The following is a 24,591-nucleotide window of genomic DNA, read 5'->3' on the forward strand; positions in this document are numbered from 1 at the left end:
CTGTTTTCTATAAGAAGATCCTAGAAATTCGAATTGGTCATAGGGCAACAAAGTCTTCACTAATGGACCCACCCACCATTGATGGAATCGAAAGGAATCTAGACTTTTACCAATCACCTAAACTGTTTAAAGAGCAATCGGAATGTAAGCTTTTACCAATCGCCTAAACTTTATAAAGAGCAATCGGAATTTAAACTTCTACCAATCGTCTAAACTTTATAAAGAGCAATGGGAATCTAAACTTTTACCATTCGCCTAAACTTTTTAACGTTTTAAAGAGTAATCGGAATCTAAACTTTTACCAATCACCTAAACATTTAAAGAGCAATTGAAATATAAACTTTTACCAATCACCTAAACTTTTTAAAGAGCAATCAGAATCTAAACTTTTTTCAAAACGCCTAAACTTTTTAAAGCAGTCGGAATCTAACTGTCATGATTCGCCTCCCTATCCACATAGGGGGCGGAGCCTTCTCTCGGGCCTCCCTTCCGGCCCCTGGATGCCTTAAAAGCTGACACTTCCAGTGAACCAGTGCCGGTTATAAGCTTAGCTCTGCTTTGCCTGTGATTGCTGGTCCTGTGAGTGATATCCTGATCTGTCTGTTCCTGTGTCCCCGTGCCCTTGTCTGTGTTTCATCCCCTGGTCGTCCCTCCTGTCCTGTGTCCCCCCCCTCCTATTCCCCACTCGGTTGCTTCCTCCGGTACTGACCTTAGCCTGACTTTGACTTTGCTTCTGCTCGCTCCTCCGGTCCTGCTTCTGCCCGTACGGTGTTTGACCCAGCCTGTCCGACTATTCCTACAAACCCTGCAGTTCTGCCTCTCAGCTGTGCTGATTAGGCAGTGCATGAGAACGCTGTGCATTTCCTTCCTGGTTCTCATTGCTCTGTGTAGTGTCGTCTGCTGCAGAGCTCTGGCTCCCCCTGGTGGCAGCATTACACTAACTTTTACCAATCGCCTAAACTTTTTAGAGAGCAATCGGAATCTAAACTTTTACCAATCACCTAAACGTTTTAAAGAGCCATTGGAATCTAAACTTTTACTAATCACCTAAACTTTTTATAGAGCAATCGGAATCTAAACTTTTACCAATTGCCTAAACTTTTTAAGGAGCAATCGGAATCTAAACTTTTACCAATCACCTAAACTTTTTAAAGAGCCATCGGAATCTAAACTTTTACCAATCACCTAAACTTTTTAAGGAGCAATCGGAATCGAAACTTTTACCAATCGCCTAAACTTTTTAAAGAGTAATTGGAATCTAAACTTCTACCAATCGCCTAAACTTTTTAAAGAACAGTCGGAATCTAAACTTTTACCAATCGTCTAAACGTTTTAAAGAGTAATCGGAATCGAAACTTTTACCAATTGATAAACTTTTTAAAGAGCAATCTGAATCTAAATTTTTTCCAATCGCCTAAAATTTTTAAAGAGCAATCGGAATCTAAACTTTTACCAATCGCCTAAACTTTTTAGAGAGTAATTGGAATCTAAACTTTTACCAATCGCCTAAACTTTTTAAGTTTTTAAAGAGCAATCGGAATCGAAACTTTTACCAATCGCCTAAACTTTTTAAGTTTTTAAAGAGCAATCGGAATCTAAACTTCTACCAATCGCCTAAACTTTTAAAAGAGCAATCGGAATCTAAACTTCTACCAATCGTCTAAACTTTTAAAAGAGCAATCGGAATCTAAACTTCTACCAATCGTCTAAACTTTTAAAAGAGCAGTCGGAATCTAAACTTCTACCAATCGTCTAAACTTTTTAAAGAGCAGTCGGAATCTAAACTTCTACCAATCGTCTAAACTTTTTAAAGAGCAGTCGGAATCTAAACTTCTACCAATCGCCTAAACTTTTAAAAGAGCAATGGGAATCTAAACTTTTACCATTCGCCTAAACTTTTAAAAGAGCAATCGGAATCTAAACTTCTACCAATCGCCTAAACTTTTTAAAGAGCAATCGGAATCTTAACTTCTACCAATCGCCTGAACTTTTAAAAGAGCAGTCGGAATCTAAACTTCTACCAATCACCTAAAACTTTTTATAGAAGAATCGGAATCTAAACTTTTATTAATCGGCTACACTTTCTAAAGAACAATCCAAAATTTATGAAAGTGAAGTTGATGAAAATTGATACAGAAGACTTGTAGATCAGGATTGCCGGACTGGCAGAAATGCCAAGCAGAAGGCTAACAATGGCTTTCTCTTGACTTTCTCCACAGCCCGATGCATTGTATGCTTTGCTGACATATTATTTTCTTCTTCCCCCAGGTGCTGCCCTGGAATGTGAAGTATGCTACGCAATTAACGAGAACAGTTGTACCGGACCCCATGAGCTCTGCAAATCTCCACAAAATCGCTGCATGGTGACCCTCACCGAGACCACTCTTAAAGATGATAGAGGTAACTAAGAGCTTAATCTTCGGTTACAGAAGAGACCTACTTAGATTTTTTCAAAGTCCTAATATTTTCATAAAAAGGACATACAGTATTCGTATAATGTACTATAGGAGGTGAGCTGTGACATCACCTATAGTAAATGATGGATCCTGTGTTATCTACTGTATATAGAGGTGTTATCAGTCATTATACAGGAGGAGGTGAGCTGTGACATCATCTATTGTGAATGGTGGATCCTGTGTTATCTACTGTATATAGAGGTGTTATCAGTCATTATGCAGGAGGAGGTGAGCTGTGACATCATCTATTGTGAATGGTGAATCCTGTGTCATCTACTGTATATAGAGGTGTTATCAGTCATTATACAGGAGGAGGTGAGCTGTGACATCATCTATTGTGAATGGTGAATCCTGTGTCATCTACTGTATATAGAGGTGTTATCAGTCATTGCACAGGAGGAGATGAGTTGTGACATCATCTATTGTGAATGGAGGATCCTGTGTTATCTACTATATAAAGAGGTGTTATCAGTCATTGTACAGGAGGAGGAGGTAAGCTGTGACATCACCTATTGTGAATGGTGGATCCTGTGTTATCTACTGTATATAGAGGTGTTATCAGTCATTATACAGGAGGAGATGAGTTGTGACATCATCTATTGTGAATGGAGGATCCTGTGTTATCTACTATATAAAGAGGTGTTATCAGTCATTGTACAGGAGGAGGAGGTAAGCTGTGACATCACCTATTGTGAATGGTGGATCCTGTGTTATCTACTGTATATAGAGGTGTTATCAGTCATTATACAGGAGGAGATGAGTTGTGACATCATCTATTGTGAATGGAGGATCCTGTGTTATCAGCTGCATATAGAGGTGTTATCAGTCATTGTTCAGGAGGAGGAGATGAGCTGTGACATCACCTATTGTGAATGGTGGATCCTGTGTTATCTACTGTATATAGAGGTGTTATCAGTCATTATACAGGAGGAGATGAGTTGTGACATCATCTATTGTGAATGGAGGATCCTGTGTTATCAGCTGCATATAGAGGTGTTATCAGTCATTGTTCAGGAGGAGGAGATGAGCTGTGACATCGCCTATTGTGAATGGAGTTATGTGTTATCAGCTGCATATAGAGTGCTATAAGCCATTGGACAGGATGAGGTGAGCTGTGACATCACCTATTGTGAATGATGGATCCGGTGTTATCTACTGTATATAGAGGATTTATCAGTCATTGTAAAGGAGGAGGGGGTGAGCTTTGATATCACCTATTGTGAATGGTGGATCCTGTGTTATCTACTATATAAAGAGGTGTTATCAGTCATTGTACAGGAGGGGGAGGTAAGCTGTGACATCACCTATAGTGAATGGTGGATCCTGTGTTATCTACTGTATATAGAGGCATTATCAGTCATTATACAGAAGAAGGAGGTGAGCTGGGACATCACCTATTGTGAATTGTGGATCCCATGTTATTTTTAAAGTAGTGGGAGGAGGTGAGCTGTGATATCGCGCATCTTGAATCGTGTATCCTGTGTTATCAACTGCATATAGAGATGCTACCAGTCATTGTAAAGGAGGGGGAGGAGGTCAACTGTGACATCACCTATTGTGAATTGTGGATTTTTTGTTATCTACTGTATATAGAGTTGTTATCACTTATTATACAGGAAGAGGAGGTGAGCTATGGCATAACCTATTGTGAATGGTGGGTCCTGTAATGTCTACTGTATATAGAGGTTTTATCTTTTACTGTACATGAGGAGAAGGAGGTGAGCTGTGAAATCAGCTACTGTGACTGGTTGATCCTATATTATTTGCTATATAGAATGGTGTTATCAGTCATTGTAAAGGAGGAGGAGGTGAGCTGTGAAATCAACTATGACTATCAACTAAATGGTGGATCCTGTGTGATGTACTGTTTATAGAGTGGTTATCACTCAGTCATTGTGCAGGTGGAGGAGGAGGTGAGCTGTGACATCACTTAGTGCAAAAGGTCCTGCGTTATCATGTGCATATAGTGGTGTTATCAGTCATTGTACACAAGGGGAGGAGGTGAGCTGTGACATCATCTATAGTGAATGCTGAATCATATGACACCTCTTGTATATACCTTTGTGAGTCGATATTCTTGGATGAAAAGAATCTAGTATCATAGCAAACTGAGAAATGTCACATGTAAATAACAGATATTCTGAATAAACCTGATGAATGTTTCTTTTTACCATGTTCTATTTTAGGAGAAATTAAAAGTGCAGTCGTGGAGAAATCCTGTGGAAGCGTGTACAACTGCAGCCACCCAGCGACTCTGACCACAAAGGAATTCCGTGTGAGAGTCACCACCGAGTGCTGCGCCGAGGACTTCTGCAATAACCGCTCCATCAACTGTACGTACTCACAAAGGATTGCTCAGTCTGTTTTCTTAAATGACGCTGGATATCGAGTGGTAAAAATAGTTTAATTGAGTTCATATTGCTTTATTCTTAATGTGTTCTTTGGCAGCCAGGCCCCACACATCAACAGCCTAAAGGAGCAGGGAAGGAACAGCTAAGATCAGGCATCATTCCTGCACAATGCAAGCTCCAGCAGCCGCCGGCCTGGAGAAATATCATCACTAGTTACCAGTACTGAGCACCCGAGCATGGTAGTGCCCGCTCATCACTAGTTACCAGTACTGAGCACCTGAGCATGGTAGTGCCCGCTCATCACTAGTTACCAGTACTGAGCACCTGAGCATGGTAGTGCCCGCTCATCACTAGTTACCAGTACTGAGCACCCGAGCATGGTAGTGCTCGCTCATCACTAGTTACCAGTACTGAGCACCCGAGCATGGTAGTGCCCGCTCATCACTAGTTACCAGTACTGAGCACCTGAGCATGGTAGTGCCCGCTCATCACTAGTTACCAGTACTGAGCACCCGAGCATGGTAGTGCTCGCTCATCACTAGTTACCAGTACTGAGCACCCGAGCATGGTAGTGCCCGCTCATCACTAGTTACCAGTACTGAGCACCCGAGCATGGTAGTGCCCGCTCATCACTAGTTACAAGTACTGAGCACCTGAGCATGGTAGTGCCCGCTCATCACTAGTTACCAGTACTGAGCATCCGAGCATGGTAGTGCCCGCTCATCACTAGTTACGAGTACTGAGCACCTGAGCATGGTAGTGCCCGCTTATCACTAGTTACCAGTACTGAGCATCCGAGTATGGTAGTGCCCACTCATCACTAGTTACGAGTACTGAGCACCCGAGCATGGTAGTGCCCGCTCATCACTAGTTACGAGTGCAGAGCACCTGAGCGTGGTAGTAATGGCCATTGGCTTGAACTATCAATCAATCATTAGCTATTGTCACCTGGCAAGCAGAAAGCCGGTAGACAGTAGAGTAGTCCACTCCTGTAAATCTATATTGAGAAAAACTTTTTAAGCTTGTTAATTAGGGATGATCGAATTCCTCAATTATTTGACTTCACAAATATTTTCCGAATAGGTCGCCTCTATTCGACTATTCACGAATATTCGATGCGCAATGTAAGTCTATGGGAAATCCGAATAACAACTATTCGGAACTATTCGGGCTTCCCATAGACTTACATTGCGCAACAAAAATTCGCATAGCGGCGAGTTATTCGTTGAATATTCGCGAAGCCGAATATTTGAGGTATTCGATCATCCCTATTGTTAATCAAAACCTCTTTCCAAAATCTGAGCCCTGCCAGTGAATGTTGACATTTCTAGTCCTGTCCACTGAAATCTTACTAATATCAAACATGAGTATCACCTTCTCTTTGCTGCTTTGAATACTGGGAGAGGGCTAGATATCCAATACGAATAATATCGTACTATTCGCTCATCACTGGTAAAGAATAGTTATAAACTACAATCCATAAACAAAAAAAAAATACTGATTACTAAGGAAAATGCGTGTGAGAAAATGAAGAAATCTTCTTTTGTCTTACTCGAGTTCCGTTGCTTCATTTCCTGATTGGGACACCTTCGTATTACAAGGATCATTTGTCAAAACTTCTAAAGACCGGACGTTTGTAGCAACTAAACTGTTTTTACATTGAATTGTTTAGACGGGATTCCAAACTTTACAGGGTAAAAAACTAATTAACTCAAATGAATCAATAATATAAAGAATGTAATTATTTTGAAACTATATATCTTCGAAAATTTTGGGACCTTGATGTCCAAACATTTTCCGGTTTCTTCATGATCAGTTGGATGACGATAGTATATCTGTAACCTCAGCAGGAGTTCAAGCCTAACTTTTTCAAGAATGCCAAATTAAAAATGTCCAAGTGTTTAGTCTAATATATAAAGCTCAGTGTATGTGTGTGTGTGTGTATGTATGTGCGTGTATGTACTGTATGTGTGTGTATGTGTATGTGTGCATGTGTGTGTGTGTATGTGTGTGTATGTACTGTATGTGTGTATGTGTGTGTGTATGTGTGTGTGTGTATGTGTGTATGTGTATGTATGTGTGTGTATGTGTGTATGTGTGTGTATGTACTGTATGTGTGTATGTGTGTGTGTATGTGTGTGTGTGTGTATGTGTGTATGTATGTGTGTGTATGTGTGTGTATGTATGTGTGTGTATGTGTGTGTATGTGTGTATGTGTGTGTATGTGTGTATGTACTGTATGTGTGTATGTGTATGTGTATGTATGTGTGTGTATGTGTGTGTATGTACTGTATGTGTGTATGTGTGTGTGTATGTGTGTATGTGTGTGTATGTGTATGTATGTATGTGTGTGTATGTGTGTAAGTGTGTGTATGTGTGTATGTACTGTATGTGTGTATGTGTATGTGTGTATGTGTGTGTATGTACTGTATGTGTGTATGTGTGTGTATGTGTGTGTGTGTGTGTGTATGTGTGTGTGTATGTGTGTGTATGTGTGTATGTGTGTATGTGTATCTATGTATGTGTGTGTATGTGTGTGTATGTGTGTATGTGTGTGTATGTGTGTATGTACTGTATGTGTGTATGTATGTGTGTATGTGTGTATGTGTGTGTATGTACTGTATGTGTGTATGTGTGTGTATGTATGTGTATGTGTGTATGTGTGTGTATGTGTGTGTATGTGTGTATGTGTGTGTATGTATGTGTGTATGTACTGTATGTGTGTATGTGTGTGTGTGTATGTGTATATGTGTGTGTGTATGTATGTGTGTGTATGTGTGTGTATGTATGTGAGTGTATGTGTGTATGTGTGTGTGTATGTATGTGTGTGTGCATGTATGAGTGTGTATGTATGTGTGTGTATGCATGTGTGTGTATGTATGTGTGTATGTATGTATGTGTGTGTATGTATGTGTATGTGTGTGTGTGTGTATGTATGTGTGTGTATGTATGTGTGTATGTATGTATGTGTGTGTATGTATGTGTATGTATGTGTGTGTGTGTATGTGTGTGTGTGTATGTGTGTATGTATGTGTGTATGTATGAGTGTGTATGTACGTGTATGTATTTATGTATGTGTGTGTATGTGTGTGTATGTATGTGTGTGTATGTATGTGTGTGTATGTATGTGTGTGTGTGTGTGTGTATGTATGTGTGTGTATGTATGTGTGTGTGTATGTATGTGTGTGTATGTATGTGTGTGTATGTATGTGTGTGTATGTATGTATGTGTGTATGTATGTGTGTGTATGTATGTGTGTGTATGTATGTGTGTGTATGTATGTGTGTGTGTATGTATGTGTGTGTATGTATGTGTGTGTATGTATGTATGTCCGCTAAAGGAATTTGCACCGTCACATCTACAATCATGAAATTTTGCACAGACCTTGGTTTCCCTGTGACCCAGGGAACGTCATAGACTATGTTTTGATGGGAAAAATTAACCCCGCGCTTTACAGTTACTCTCAAAAATCCTGCCTCCATTAAACTGAATAGGTGGGAGCTGCAGGTTATTAATAGCAACTGTCAGTGGTTGCTATAGGAACAAAATAAACTGTTAGTATAAGAAGCTTATGTGTGAGGTAATAAGATGACAGATAGAGAGAGACAGAAAAAAACAGACAGAGACAGACCTGGAAAGAGACAGACGGGGAAAGAGACAGATGGGCAAAGAGACAGTTTGGCAAAGAGACAAATGGGCAAAGAGACAGACCTGGAAAGAGACAGACCTGGAAAGTGACAGACCTGGAAAGAGACAGCCCTGGAAGGAGACAGTCGGGGAAAGAGACAAACAAAGACAGATGGGGAAAGAGACAGATGGGCAAAGAGACAGACCTGGAAAGAGAGAGATGGGGAAAGAGACAGAAGTGGAAAGAGACAGACAGACACACATATAGAGACAGACAGAGAGATAGAGATAGACAGACAGACACAGAGATGGCGACAGATAGACTGATACAAATACAGACAGAAAGATAGAAACAGACAGACAGGGACATAGACACAGATAGACAAGGAAAGAGACAGACAGAGATACAAACAGACAGAGACACACAGACAGAGACTGGGTGAGAGACAGAGAGACAGTTACTATCCCGGGCAATGCCGTGTGCTACATCTAGTATTATATATAAAAATGAGACTTTGTAACATTGGGATGTGAGACTGCAGGTGTCACGCCAGGTGCGAGAGAACCCCTGGCAAAAAGCGCTATACAAAGAGAACACCCTTTTTGTGGAAAGACAAATTAATAAATAACTTTTATTGACTTTTTATGCATTACAAAAAATAGATTACTTTTGAAATGCAAGTTTTTGTTTTTTTTATTTAGTTTGAAATATAATAATTTATGCAATTTATTTGATTGATTTTAGGGAAACCACCAAGTTCTACCGATAACGGGATGAGCTGCCCATCGTGTTTTTCTAAAAATTCTCAAACCTGTGATGTGAAAACCCAGGTCAACTGCATCGGAGATGAAACGCATTGCGTTCAATACTCAGCCAGCCGAGAGCAAGGTAAGGGTCTCCAGGTTTATCAGGGGGGCTTAGTATTCACCCTCAAGTTTTTTCACATTCCCTCTTCCTCCAATATTTTTACATAAAATATTGATCTTCTTTAGCAACTGCTTAGATTTTTGCAACTTCTTTAACTCAAAATCTACAAGACATTGCTAATGAGGAAGACCGGATACCAAACATGCATGACACCGGTATACTAGAATCAATGCTATACCTCAAGTAAAAGAAAAAATATACTTTTGGAGGTGTTCATATTAGGATTGTAATGAATATGCTGATATACTTTTGTTTTTAGGTGCCACAATCAAAGGCCGTAAAGCTTGCTTGTGGTTGCTGCAGCTCCACTTTTTATAATTATTATTATTATTATGTATTATTATAGCGCCATTTATTCCTTGGCGCTTTACAAGTGAAAGAGGGTATACGTACAACAATCATTAACAGTACAAAACAGACTGGTATAGGAAGAGAGAGGACCCTGCCCGCAAGGGCTCACAGTCTACAGGAGGAGAGGACCCTGCCCGCGAGGGCTCACAGTCTACAGGAGGAGAGGACCCTGCCCGCGAGGGCTCACAGTCTACACTTCTGTGCTTCTTGTTACAGCTCGCTTGTGGTTGCTGCATCTCCACTTCTGTGATGGTTTTTACAGCTTGTTTATTGGTGATACAGCTCCTCTTCTGTGCTTCTTTTTACAGCTTGCTTGTGGTTGCTGCAGCTCCACTTCTGTGCTTCTTTTTATAGCTTGCTTGTGGTTATTATTATTATTATTATTATTATTTATTTATAGAGCACCATTAATTCCATGGTGCTGTACATGAGAAGGGGTTATATATACAGAATATATACACAAGTTACAATAGACAGACTAGTACAGAGGAAAGAGGGCCTTACCCTTGCGGGGTTACATTCTATAGGATTGTGGGGAGGAGACAGCTGGTGGGGTGCAGATCGGGCGGCGGCTCCACACGGTAGTGAAGCAGTGAGGTCGTTGTGGTTGCTGCAGCTCCACTTCTGTGCTTCTTTTTACAGCTTGCTTGTGGTTGCTGCAGCTCCACTTCTGTGCTTCTTTTTACAGCTTGCTTGTAATTGCTGCATCTCTATTTCTGCGCTGGTTTTTACAGCTTGCTTGTAAGTGATGCAGCTCCACTTCTGTGTTTTTCTTAACAGCTCGTTAGTAAGTTCTTCAGCTCCACTTCTGTGCTTCTGTTTACAGCTCACTTGTGGCTTCTGCTCTTTCACTTCTGTACTTTCTTTCACAGCTGGCTTGTAGGTGCTGCAGCTCCACTTCTGTGCTTCTTTTTACAGCTTGCTTATAAGTGATAAAGGTCTACGCTTCTCTTTACAGCTCAATTGTAGGTGCTGCACCTCCACTTCTGTGCTTCTTTTTATAGCTCAATTGTGGGTTCTGCAGCTCCATTTAAGTGCTTCTTTTTAAACCTCACTTGTGGATGCTGCAGATTCAATTTTGTGCTTCTTTCATATCTCACTTGTAGGTGCTGCAGCTCCATTTCTGTTTCTCTTTACAGCTCATTTATAGGTGCTGCAGCTCCACTTCTGTGCTTCTTTTTACTGCTCAGTTAAAGGTTCTGCAGCTCCACTTCTGTGCTTCTTTTTACTGCTCAGTTAAAGGTTCTGCAGCTCTACTTCTATGGTTCTTTTAACACCTCGTTTATAGGTGCTGCAGATTCACTACTGTGCTTCTTTTTACAGCTTTTTTTGTGGGTGCTGCAGCTTTACTTCTGTTTTTTTACAGATCACTTGTAGTTACCTTAACTCCACTTATGTGAATATTTTTACAGTTCATCAGGAGGCGCTGAAGCTCCAATTCTGTGCTTCTTATTACAGCTCACTTGTAGATTCTGCAACTCCACTTCTGTACTTCTTTTTACAGCTCACTTTTAGGTGATGCAGCTCCACTTCTGTTCTTCTTTTTACAGCTCACTTGTAGGTGGTGCAGCTCCACTTCTGTGCATCTTTTTACAGCTCACTTGTAGGTGATGCAGCTCCACCTCTGTGCTTCTTTTTACAGCTCACTTGTAGGTGTTACAGCTTCACTTCTGTGCTTCTTTGTAGAGCTCACTTGTAGGTGATGCAGCTCCACTTCTGTGCTTCTTTTTACAGCTCACTTGTAGGTGTTACAGCTTCACTTCTGTGCTTCTTTGTAGAGCTCACTTGTAGGTGATACAGCTCCACTTCTGTGCTTCTTTTTACAGCTCACATATAGGTGATGCAGCGCCACCTCTGTGCTTCTTTTTACAGCTCACTTGTAGGTGATGCAGCTCCACTTCTGTACTTCTTTTTACAGCTCCCTTGTAGGTGGTGCAGCTCCACTTCTGTGCTTCTTTTTACAGCTCCCTTGTAGGTGGTGCAGCTCCACTTCTGTGCTTCTTTTTACAGCTCCCTTGTAGGTGGTGCAGCTCCACTTCTGTACTTCTTTTTACAGCTCCCTTGTAGGTGGTGCAGCTCCACTTCTGTGCTTCTTTTTACAGCTCACTTGTAGGTGATACAGCTCCACTTCTGTGCTTCTTTTTACAGCTCACTTGTACGTGATGCAGCTCCACTTCTGTGCTTCTTTTTACATTTCTCTTGTACGTGATGCAGATCTACTTTTGTGCTTCTTTTACAGCTCTTTTGTAGGCGCTGCAGCTCCACTTCTGTGCTTCTTTTTACAGTTTGCTTGTTGGTACTGCAGATCCATTTTTGTGCTTTTTACATCTCTCTTGTAGGTGCTGCAGATCAACTTTTGTAATATAATATGAGATTTTTTTATTTTTACCATTAGGAACATTTTGTAATCGTGGTTTTCCAACATGTGTCACCAGTGGGAATTTTATTGGCTGTAGAATACTTTAATATTTCTTAAACATCTAAGATGTTGTTGAAAAATAGGAACTTGCTGTTTACACTGCGACAGTCCAGCTGATGTTTTCTAGGAAAGGGCGGACGCCGGGCATTCGCTAGTTACGAGTCCAAGCCCTTGACATTTCTTTTTATTATTGCAATTAATGTTACAATCTTATGTTTATCAATCTTCACTTATAAAAAGTTGGAAGTCGTCGACCGAACTTCAAAAGGACAAAGTCTTCCAAAGTTTTGGCACATGATAAGTCACAAATGAAAGGAACAGCAGGGTAGTTCTATTCATTCAGGAACTTATGAAATGACTTATTAAGTTTCATACTTTAGTAATGTTTCATTCTTTGTACAAAGTGATGGAAGTAATCACTGGAGTAAAATTAGAAATTGCATTAACCCCTTTCATAAAGCCGACACATTTTAAGACTCTGCTAAGTTTTACAATTAGTATTGATACATTGTCCCCAATATCTCCTTGTCTACAATCACTACATAATACGTTTCAACATATAATTACTTCTGTGTATTTTGTAATAACTGCCCATATTGCTTAATGCTTTCACTAGATAATGACATAGCAGCGTTCACTTTATACGTAAACAATATAATTAGATAATAATCGTTTAAATCTTAAGATGTCACTCACTTATAAACCTTCTCACATCTTCGGAACTATATTTTTGCCCAACGGCCACAACATTATAGTGATTATATTCATAAACATGAAAGCAGTATTATAGTAGTTATATTCCTATACATAAGAGCAGTATTATAGTAGTTATATTCCTGTACATAAGAGCAGTATTATAGTAGTTATATTCCTGTACATAAGAGCAGTATTATAGTAGTTATATTCTTGTACATAGGAGCAGCATTATAGCAGTTATATTCTTGTACTTAGGGGGCAGTATTATAGTAGTTATATTCTTGTACATAGGGGCAGTATTATAGTAGTTATATTCTTGTACATAGGAGCAGTATTATAGTAGTTATATTCTTGTACTTAGGGGGAAGTATTATAGTAGTTATATTCTTGTACATAGGGGCAGTATTATAGTAGTTATATTCTTGTACATAGGGACAGTATTATAGTAGTTATATTCTTGTACATGGGGCAGTATTATAGTAGTTATATTCTTGTACATAGGGACAGTATTATAGTAGTTATATTCTTGTACATAGGGGGCAGTATTATAGTAGTTATATTCTTGTACATAGGGACAGTATTATAGTAGTTATATTCTTGTACATAGGGGGCAGTATTATAGTAGTTATATTCTTGTACATAGGGGCAGTATTATAGTAGTTATATTCTTGTACATAGGAGTAGTATTATAGTAGTTATATTCTTGTACATAGGGGCAGTATTATAGTAGTTAAATTCTTGTACATAGGGGCAGTATTATAGTAGTTAAATTATTGTACATGGGTCAGTATTATAGTAGTTAAATTCTTGTACATAGGGGCAGTATTATAGTAGTTAAATTCTTGTACATAGGGGGCAGTATTATAGTAGTTAAATTCTTGTACATGGGGCAGTATTATAGTAGTTATATTCTTGTACATAGGGGGCAGTATTATAGTAGTTATATTCTTGTACATAGGGGGCAGTATTATAGTAGTTATATTCTTGTACATAGGGGGCAGTATTATAGTAGTTATATTCTTGTACATAGGGGGCAGTATTATAGTAGTTATATTCTTGTACATAGGAGCAGTAGTATAGTAGTTATATTCCTGTACATAGGAGCAGTATTATAGTAGTTATATTCTTGTACATAGGGGCAGTATTATAGTAGTTATATTCTTGTACATAGGAGCAGTATTATACTAGTTATATTCTTGTACATAGGGGGCAGTATTATAGTAGTTATATTCTTGTACATAGGAGCAGTATTATAGTAGCTATATTTTTGTACACCACATAGTGCCTTGATTTGTTCTCTTAGTAGAGTTGTACAGAGACAGTTTTACTCCTTGGTGTCACATTTCGGGTACTGTACAATGTATCCAGACTTATTCAGGACATTTAAAGTCTAAAGAAAGTTGAGGAACAATAAATACAGGACATAATAAAAGATCTATGGAGAGGTTCCCATGGGATGAAAGGACAAGGACGGATAAAGCAGAGGCAGAGATGAACTCCATAATAGCTTTGTTTTCTTTTTGAAACCTGATGCATTATATTATGAACATTCCGTGTACATTTGCTATGTATGAGGAAACGTCACCATGAAATTGATAATTAAAAATTACAAAAATAAATTCTCAAACTCTGCATTATTCGCTCTGTTTTGCAGGAGGAGCTGAGAATCCTAGCAGCTATTTTACCATGAAGGCTGCTGCACAAAGTCTCCTCTTAACAGTTGTTCTAGAGATGAGAAGGTGTGTCCAAACTTTTGGTCTGTACTATATTATATATATATATATATATATATATATATATATATATTTTTATATATATATATATATATATATATATATATATATATATATATATATATATATATATATATATATATATATATATAGTACAGACCAAAAGTTTGGACACACCTTCTCATCTCTAGAACAACTGTTAAGAGGTGACTTTGTGCAGCAGCCTTCATGGTAAAATAACTGCTAGGAAACCACTGCTAAGGACAGGCAACAAGCAGAAGAGACTTGTTTGGGCTAAAGAACACAAGGAATGGACATTAGACCAGTGGAAATCTGTGCTTTGGTCTGATGAGTCCAAATTTGAGATCTTTGGATCCAACCACTGTGTCTTTGTAGAAAAGGTGAACGGATGGACTCTACATGGCTGGTTCCCACTGTGAAGCATGGAGGAGGAGGTGTGATGGTGTGGGGGGGGGGGGCTTTGCTGGTGACACTGTTGAGGATTTATTCAAAATTGAAGGCATACTGAACCAGCATGGCTACCACAGCATCTTGCAGCGGCGTGCTATTCCATCCGGTTTGCGTTTAGTTGGACCATCATTTATTTTTCAACAGGACAATGACCCCAAGCACACCTCCAGGCTGTGTAAGGGCTATTTGACTTAGAAGGAGAGTGATGGGGCTATGCCAGATGACCTGGCCTCCACAGTCACCAGACCTGAACCCAATCGAGATGGTTTGGGGTGATCTGGACCACAGAGTGAAGGCAAAAGGGCCAACAAGTGCTAAGCATCTCTGGGAACTCCTTCAAGACTGTTGGAAAACCATTTCCAGTGACTACCTCTTGAAGCTCATCAAGAGAATGCCAAGAGTGCGCAAAGCAGTAATCAAAGCAAAAGGTGGCTACTTAGAAGAACCTAGAATATAAGACATATTTTCAGTTTCACACTTTTTTGTTAAAGGAGTTGTCCGACATTAGCTTAACAAAAATTTTTGAGTTTATCTGTGCTGTATCGTCATATAAATCACACCTACATTGTTATTTTTTGTTTTCTAACTTTTGTTCCTCTTGAATTATCCCTTTATTCTCGGCAGCTCTTGTTTACATTCAGATCCAGCAAACATGATCACTTCCTGTGCAAAACTTCAGTCAGAGCTGTCACCACCCACCCCAGTGTCCAGCCCCACCCCAGTGTCCAGCCTCACCCTAGTGTCCAGCCTCGCCCCCTGCCCGCCCCCTGCACACACATTCCCTGTCAGTATTCTTCCCCAGCACCTGACCTGGTATCACTACAGCATTGCAAATATCAGCCCCACATCGGGCTCTGCACCGCACATGCACACATATGGCTCTGTACCGCACACGCACATATATGGCTCTGCACACGCACACACATGGCTCTGCACCGTACACACACACACGGCTCTGCACACGCACACATATGGCTCTGCACACGCACACATATGGCTCTGCACCTCACACGCACACATATGGCTCTGCACACGCACACATATGGCTCTGCAACCCCCCCATCCTCATCCCCATTCCCATCGGGAACACATGTGGAGTACATACTCACCTGTCCTCAGTCCCCGTCGCTCCTGCACATTCGTGCGCTGTCTGTGCTCTCTTCAGCACAGTAGTGACGTCACCGCTGTGCTGAAGAGAGCACAGACAGCGGGAGGGACAGTGAGGAGAAGCAGCGCTGCGCTGCTTCTCATCAGCACTTTCAAATGTACCGGCATCGGTGATCTGTGATGGCGGTACATTTAAATGTGCGATCCTGGGCAGGGGGCCCGGTGCTGGAGCTGACACCACGGCAGCTGCCGCCAGGCCCCTCCCCCAGGTCACGGACCCCACAGCAGTGCAGGGGCAGGTTACTGGAGGTGTGGGGGAATGTGTGGGAGGGTGCAGGGAAGGGGGCGGGGCTCATTGCACTGTCGCCGCCCAGCAGGGAGGCGACATGCTGTTCCACATTTGCATGTCAACATGGCCCTGCCCATGTTGACATGAAATGACCGGAAGCAGCAAAATTGCGGCAGGAGCGGTCACATGACCACTCTGAGCCGGGGAAGAGGGGCTGACAGCAGGGCAGGTAAGTGGTCACTATCTACTTACCTGCCCCAATGTAGCCCAATAGGGAAATAAAAAAAAAAAATGTCAAAGAAGCCGGATAACCCCTTTAAGTATTTCATTCCACATGTGCTAATTCATAGTTTTGATGCCTTCAATGTGAATCTACAATTTTTAGAGTCATGAAAATAAAGAAAACTCTTTGAATGAGAAGGTGCGTGCAAACTTTTGGTCTGTACTATATATATACAGTATATATATATATATATATAGTGAGTCTCACTTCCCTGTAGTACATACAATGTCTATGACTACAGCTACAATATATAGTAATGTATTACAAGTAGAGATGAGAAAATTGATTAAAATTAAATTCATGGCATATTTGAACAATTTGTGAATTTTCTTAGGAGGAATTACCTAAAATGACCTCTGCCGTACTACAAAACTGCAGCTGACACATCACATGTTATAGTGTCGACCATTCTAGACTTTATAAGCAGAAGCAGTAAATGTAGCACATATTCCATGGTGAATCTGGATAGTGAGAGGACGTCACACCACTCACAGATTAACCACAGAGATAGGTAGAGAAAAAGGGCTGTGGGGTCACCTCTGAACTCTCACCTGAGGCTGATCACTGCACTCAGATCCGTAGATGGGTCCTTGCCCCATGCGCCATCAGGTACCTAGGTCCTCATTGGCCTTGAACTCACCCTGACTAATGAATACCAATGAGATGCTAGTCTTGCTATTGCAATAAGACAACACGAGGCACGTAAAACAAACAGGTGGGGAAAGACTAAACAAATAACACTCCACAGCTTCTTCTGCAGGAACTTCTCAGCTGCAACAGAAGTGAATAGCATAGGTATGAGCTATAGCCGGCATAGAGAGGAGTGGATATTTATAGAACAAGGGAGTGGCTGCAGCTGAAGTTACAACTACCTATTAGATCGCTGCAACTGAGGTTGAGGAAAGTAAGACAAACAGGTGCGGAAACACAACAAATAACACTTCACAGCTTCTCCAGCGGGACCTTCTCAGCTGTAACAGAAGTGAAAGGTCAGCTTCTCCAGAGACTGGCTTCTTGAAAGTAAGCAGCATAGGTCTGAACTATAGCCAGCATAGAGACAAATGAGGTGTGGATATTTATAGCAGAAGGGAGTGGCTGCAGCTGAGGTTACAACTACCTATAAGATCACTGTAACTGAAGTTGAAGAAAGTAAGACAAACAGGTGAGGAAAGACACAACAATAATACTTCACATCTCCAGTAGAAACTTCCCAACTGCAACAGAAGTGAACAGCATAGGTATGAGCTATAGCCAGCATAGAGAGGAGTGAGTAGCAGATATTTATATTAGAAGGGAGTGGCTGCAGCTGAGGTTGTAACTACCTGTTAGATCACTGCACATGAGGTTGAGGAAGGTAAGACAAACAGGTGGGGAAAGACACAACAAATAACACTTCACAGCTTCTCGAGCAGGAACTTCACAGCTGCCACAGAAGTGAACAGCATAGGTATGAACTATAGCCAGCATAGAGACAAATGAGGTGTGGATATTTATAGCAGAAGGGAGTGGCTGCAGCTGAGGTTACAACTACCTATAAGATCACTGTAACTGAAGTTGAAGAAAGTAAGACAAACAGGTGAGGAAAGACACAACAATAATACTTCACATCTTCTCCAGTAGAAACTTCCCAACTGCAACAGAAGTGAACAGCATAGGTATGAACTATAGCCAGCATAGAGAGGAATGAGTAGCAGATTTTTATATTAGAAGGGAGTGGCTGCAGCTGAGGTTGTAACTACCTCTTAGATCACTGCACATGAGGTTGAGGAAGGTAAGACAAACAGGTGGGGAAAGACACAACAAATAACACTTCACAGCTTCTCGAGCAGAAACTTCTCAGCTGCAACATAAGTGATCAGCATAGGTATGAGCTATAGCCGGCATAGAGCGGAGTGAGTAGTGGATATTCATAGAACAAGGGAGTGGCTGGAGCTGAGGTTACAGCTACCTGTTATATCACTGCACCTGAGGTTGAGGAAGGTAAGACAAGCAGGTGGGGAAAGACACAACAAATGACACTTCACAGCTTCTCCAGCGGGAACTTCTCAGCTGCAACAGAAGTGAGAGATCAGATTCTCCAAACACTGGCTTCTTCAAAGTGAACAGCATAGGTATGAACTATAGCTGGCATAGCAAGAAATCAGGAGTGGATATTTATAGCAGAAGGGAGTGGCTGTATTATCACTGCATCTGAGGTTGATCCCAGCACTCTACAGGGTCCCTACATGGGTCCTTCTCTCATGGTCCTACCCCCGTGCAATGCAGAATAGAAATTTACCTTAACTCCTTCAGTACCAGTAGAATTAAATACGCTCCAACTCAGGGTAAAACGAAGCACCAAAGCGGATTTGTGATCAACAATACACTGTGACCTTCTGGTCCTAGATCCCCTGAGATCCCATCAGGCCATGATACACTTATGCCAGTGTGTGAAAAAATTATCGAAAGATTCTCTGTAGTCTAAATCCACCTAGAATGTAGGGTAACGTCATGATCCATATCTACATGTTCATTAATCTCAGCTCCTTTAGATTGAATTAATCGTACTTGGCTTGGTCATTGTGTTCTTTTTGTTCTCTGCTTGAACATGTTGGATCCAATCTCCTCTATTACAGAAGGTGTTTGCATGGATTTGTCAGATACAAAAGGCAAAATATGCAAAAAGCAAATAATACTGTTTGTGCAGTTGTGCACCTGAATGTTCTACATCGGTCACGTACCATGCAGTGACTACTCAGGCCGAAACCTTAGGGGTGTGTTACCACAATGACATCTACTGTCAAGTAAGACCAAACAAACCTGTGTACAGATCTTTCTGAGCAGTAGATCGTGTCAATTTTTTCAGTTGAAAAAAACATTAAGATAAGTCAAGGCTTTTACCAAGAAAAATAAAGGAATTATGTCCCCCGGGGTTTCCTGTAGTATTCAATTCTTGGTACTAGGGGATGAATTAATGTAGCAGGGTCTATGCCCTAATAACCATGTCCATTTTATTGGGATAAATATTGGATCAAACAATCCAATCAATCTCAGGTGCAGCCAGTTTCTGACCACTTTCCTTCCCTTTAAATAGTCACATGCTCTGTCACCTGATGCCGGTGATAGAATTGCACTAACTCTGAATTGACCACAGTGGAGAGAGGAAGCATTTGGATGTTGCCTGCAGCCCTGGTGTTTGGCTGCAGCAGTGAAGTTTGTTCTATATCTATTTTGTCTATGTTCCCCTCTCTGTCTTCCTTCCCTTCTGTCTTATTACTGCAGTAGTGAAGTCTAGTGCACTCATTGGCCTTTTCACTAGCCAGGGTGAGTGGCGGGACAGCGAGGGCCTAGGTATGTAATGGCGGTGGGAGGGAAGGACCCGCTTAGGGACATTACGAAGCTCAAAGAGAAGACATAGCTTATTGTCAGGTGGTGACCCATCTCCCTTCTCCTTACCATAAGGGTCTTCGTACCCACTTTCCATCTCCGCTGTACATCTGTTTTGTGTCATGCGCCGGACATTCCCTTGTTCGAGCATGACTATAAGTATTTGCCAAGACAGGAGACCAGTAACTGAGGTACTGAAAGCCAAAGGGTGATATGACTCCTAAGGATGTGCTACTGGAAGCCACAGGCAGATAGTATACTAGTAGCAGAGGTACTGGAAGCTGAAGGCAGACATGAAACCGAAGGCTGAGGTACTGTAAGCCACAGACAGATAGGATATTGGTAGCAAAGCTAATGAAGCCGGAGGGAGACAGAAGACTGGTAACAGAGGTGCTGGAAGCTGCAGGCAAAAAGGTGATCAATAGCAGATGTACTGGAAGCTGCAGGCAGATAGAAGACTAGTAGCAGAGGTACTGGAAGCCACAGGCAGATAGGAGACCAGTAAAAGATGTACTGGAAGCTGCTGGCAGAACGGAGACCAGTAGCACAGGTACTGTAAGCTGAAGGCAGACAAGAAACCAGTAGCAGATGTAGTGAAAGCCAAAGACAGACAGTAGACTGGTAACTGAGGTACTGGAAACTGCAGTTAGACAAGAGACTAGTAGTAGAGGTACTGGAAGCCACAGGCAACAGTAGACCAGCAACAGAAGTACTAGAAGCTGCAGTCAGAAACAAGACCGGTAGCAGAGTTACTGGAAGCTGCAGTTAGACAGGAGACTAGCAACAAAGGTACTGAAAGCTGAAGGCAGACATGAGACCGAATGAAGAGGTACTGGAAGCCACAGTCAGACAGACGGGTAACAGGGGTACTAGAAGCTGAAGGCAGAAAAGAGACCAGTAGCAGAGGTACTGGAAGTTTCAGTTAGACAGGAGACTAGTAGCAGACATATTGAAAGCATAGGCAGACATGAGACTGGAGGCTGAGGTACTAGAAAATGGAGTCAGAGAGAAGACCGGAACCAAAGGTACTGGAAGCTGCAGGCAGACAGGAGACCAGTAAAAGAGGTACTGGAAGCCACAGGCAGAAATGAGACTGGTAGCAGAGTAGCTGGAAGCTGCAGGTAGGAAACAGACCAGTAGCAGAGGTACTGGAAGCCACAGGCAGACATTAGACTAGTAATAGAGGTACTGGATGCCACAGGCAGACATTATACCAGTAACAGAGGTACTGGGGGCTGCAAACAGACAGTAGACTGGTAGCAGAGGTACTGGAAACCACAGGCAGATAGTAGATTGCGATCAGAGGTACTGAAAGCTGAAGGTGGACAATAGACCAGTAGCAGAGTTACTGGAAGCTGCAGGCAGGCAAGAGACCAGTATCAGAAGTACTGAAAGCCAAAGGCAGACATGAGACTGGAGGCTGAGGTACTGAAAGATGCAGGCAAACAGGAAACCAGTATCAGAAGTACTGGAAGCTACAGGCAGACATGAAACCAAAGGTTGAAGTACTGGAAGATGCAGGTAAGCAGGAGACCGGTACTAAAGGTACTGAAAGCTGCAGGCAGACAAGAGACCTGTAGCAGAGATAATGGAAGCCGTAGATAGAAAGGAGTCCGGTAGCAGAGGTACTGGAAGACACAGGCAGACTGGAATTAAAAACACAAATGTTTTAATACCAAGACATGATGTGGTGTACAACAAAGTTTAATTGACCAGGGTTAGGGGAGCAAATCCCGGATCGGTGACAAGTGTGTATCAAGTGTAAAGACACTGTTTGTCATTTGTAGAGCTGTTGAAACTCCATCAAAATTATATCCAAATCTCCCACAGCCATTAACTATGGAATCTGTATATTGGATGTGCCTTTGTCTGGTAGGTAAAAAAAAAAAACTAATTAGGCTCCAGCTCATTCCAGTTTTTCACAGAAGCTTTTTTATTGTTAGGAGCCATTTCATAACTGTTAATTGTTATAATTTTGATTTACTGTATATTTGGAGACAAAGTCATTTCCCAAGAGATTTTAGAAGAAATGATGATTTCACAACCTCTTACCCTTTTTTCTGCGTCCTACGTTCTCAGGTCACACCCAGTATAAATATTTATGAGTCTTAAAAATGCCTTAAACCCTGGATACATGTTTTCACGTCAGGGCCATAAACACAAGTAAACAGCCTCCGGAGGACTTCTATAATTGGATTCCTCAAAACGTCACCTCTGTTTACAGGGAAATTATATTATTATTATTTTGTTGTTTTTAAGAATTTAATACATACTAATCTGGTTTTAATGCAATAAATTTAATACAAGACTATTACCCATTGGCTTCAATGGTGGAGTGGACTGAGCATGCTCTGTGATTTATGCAGAGGTTACTGCGCAGAGAGGGGGAGAGGGAAGCTGTGACCATCATCTATTGTTAGTGGAGCCATAATTTTCACCATTATGTAATATTGCTAAAAAAATAATCACTCCCTTCAACATGTTCATCCTTTAAATATATTATAATCATCATATTATATTGCACTGCGTACTTACAATTAATCATTTATCTTTTTTACCCAGTTAATTCTTCTGTTTTCCATTAAGTCTATGACATCATGGGATTAAAAAAAGACTAGCTGAATCCTTCAAAGCTCTATGTAGAAGCAGGAAGTCTATTTTCCCTGTATGAGTCATCACTGCAATTTTTATTGTCAGGGAGACTGTGGTATATACATAATAGGAGGTTGAAACTGTGGTATATACATAACAGGAGGCTGAGACTGCGATTTATACATAACAGGAGTTTGAGACTGTGGCATATACAGAACAGGAGGTTGAGACTGTGGTATATACATAACAAGAGGCAGAAACTGCGGTATATACATAACAGGAGGCTGACACTATGGTATATACATAACAGGAGATTGAGACTGTATTATATAAATAACAGGAAGCTGAGACTATGGTATATACATAACAGGAGGCTGAGACTGCTGTATACATCATTGGAGGCCAAGACTGTGGTGGGAGGAAGACTACTGCAGGGAAAACTAATTTCCTGTTTTTAGATAAGGCAGAGAAAAGAGAAGAATTTACTGGGTAGAAAGGCAACAATTAGCAATTTTAAGTACATAGAGTAATATATTATGATGATTGCAATATGTTAAGAGGATAAAAAAATTGATGGGAGTTCTTCTTTAAGAGTGATGAATGATGTATAATTAATATGTTCTCTTGTAGGAGCTACCATCAGAGTGGCTGGTTGTGCCTCGGAGAGCATGGAAAAATCTCAAGGGGCAGCTGCCTTCCGAGGATGTTCAGTCTCTGTTCATGGGATGCAGGAGATGAAGAACAGAAATAACGCGGAGACTCTGCGAAACAATGCTCTTCTGCCTCCATTCCTGGCTATGCTCGCAATCCTATCCATATACTCACACTAGCGACATCGAGAAATCCCTCATTGTATCTGGCCTCAAAAACATCACTTAACAAATGCTTCATAAAGGACATGTCAGATTCTGTCATTTTGTAGGACCAAATATCAGATGCTCTGTCTTCCTATTGGACCATGACACAACCACCAATGAGGGATTGTATTTTTTATAAATATATACCAGTATGGTCATCGAGAATCCAATTACTAGAATTTTTGTAACTTTTTGGACAGTCGGTCCTTGTCCATCACTATGTATGTTCCTGCTGATTGGAACTTACACTATGTATACGCAACTTATGTAGGACACTGAAAGTATAATGTGAAAAAATAATATTTAATATATATGTTTTCTGTGCTGCTTTTTCAATAAAAAGACTAATCATTAATGCAGACTCAGTGGACTTTAATTACTAATAGCAAAACAGTAACAGTACGTCTGATTTACCTGTGTGCGATCTACCACGCGGGTGACCAAGAGATGATGAAAAAACACTTTAAAGGGAATATATCAACTACATTATTACAATAGTAAAAGTCAGAAAGTGAAACTAGGTATATTCTTCTATTCTTATTGATTTTATCTATTTTTATTGAATTTATTATTATTATTATTATTATTAATTATAATAATAATATGTTCTAATATTATTATTAGTAGTAGTATTATTATGTTCTATTATTATTGTATTATTATCATAATTATTAATATTTTGTTATTAGGATTATTGTTACTACTACTACTACTACTACTACTACTACTACTACTACTACTACTACTACTACTACTAATAGTAATAATAATAATAATATGCTCTATTATTATTATTATTTTTATTATTATTAATTATTATTATTATTATTATTATTATTATTATTATGTTCTATTATTATTGTATTATTATTATTACTATTATTATTATTATTATTATTATTATTAATAAGGATTAGATACACAGCTCAGCAGACAGTATCACACAGGAGAGGATTAGATACACATTACATTAGATACCGTCACCTACTGTATCCTCACTTATCCCTTGTAGATTGTGAGCCCTCGCGGGCAGGGAACTCCGTCCTCCTGTACCTGTCTGTGTCT

The 24,591-nt window shown here is 40.5% G+C and overlaps 1 protein-coding gene across 1 annotated transcript in view; it reads left to right on the forward strand.

Moving 5' to 3' along the window:
• The window catches only part of LOC142256934 (phospholipase A2 inhibitor and Ly6/PLAUR domain-containing protein-like), a 56,486-nt gene extending 32,605 nt beyond the window's left edge, over positions 1-23,881 (forward strand). The window contains exons 2-5 of the mRNA XM_075328935.1: positions 2,269-2,400; positions 4,643-4,789; positions 9,180-9,323; positions 23,300-23,881. Of these exons, the coding sequence (XP_075185050.1) occupies positions 2,269-2,400; positions 4,643-4,789; positions 9,180-9,323; positions 23,300-23,499 (623 nt within the window). The 3' untranslated portion in view covers positions 23,500-23,881. The remainder of the gene's footprint in view (positions 1-2,268; positions 2,401-4,642; positions 4,790-9,179; positions 9,324-23,299) is intronic.
• The last annotated feature ends 710 nt before the right edge of the window (positions 23,882-24,591 follow it).

The sequence above is a fragment of the Anomaloglossus baeobatrachus genome, chromosome 11 (assembly GCF_048569485.1).
Source record: "Anomaloglossus baeobatrachus isolate aAnoBae1 chromosome 11, aAnoBae1.hap1, whole genome shotgun sequence".
Lineage (NCBI taxonomy): Eukaryota > Metazoa > Chordata > Amphibia > Anura > Aromobatidae > Anomaloglossus > Anomaloglossus baeobatrachus.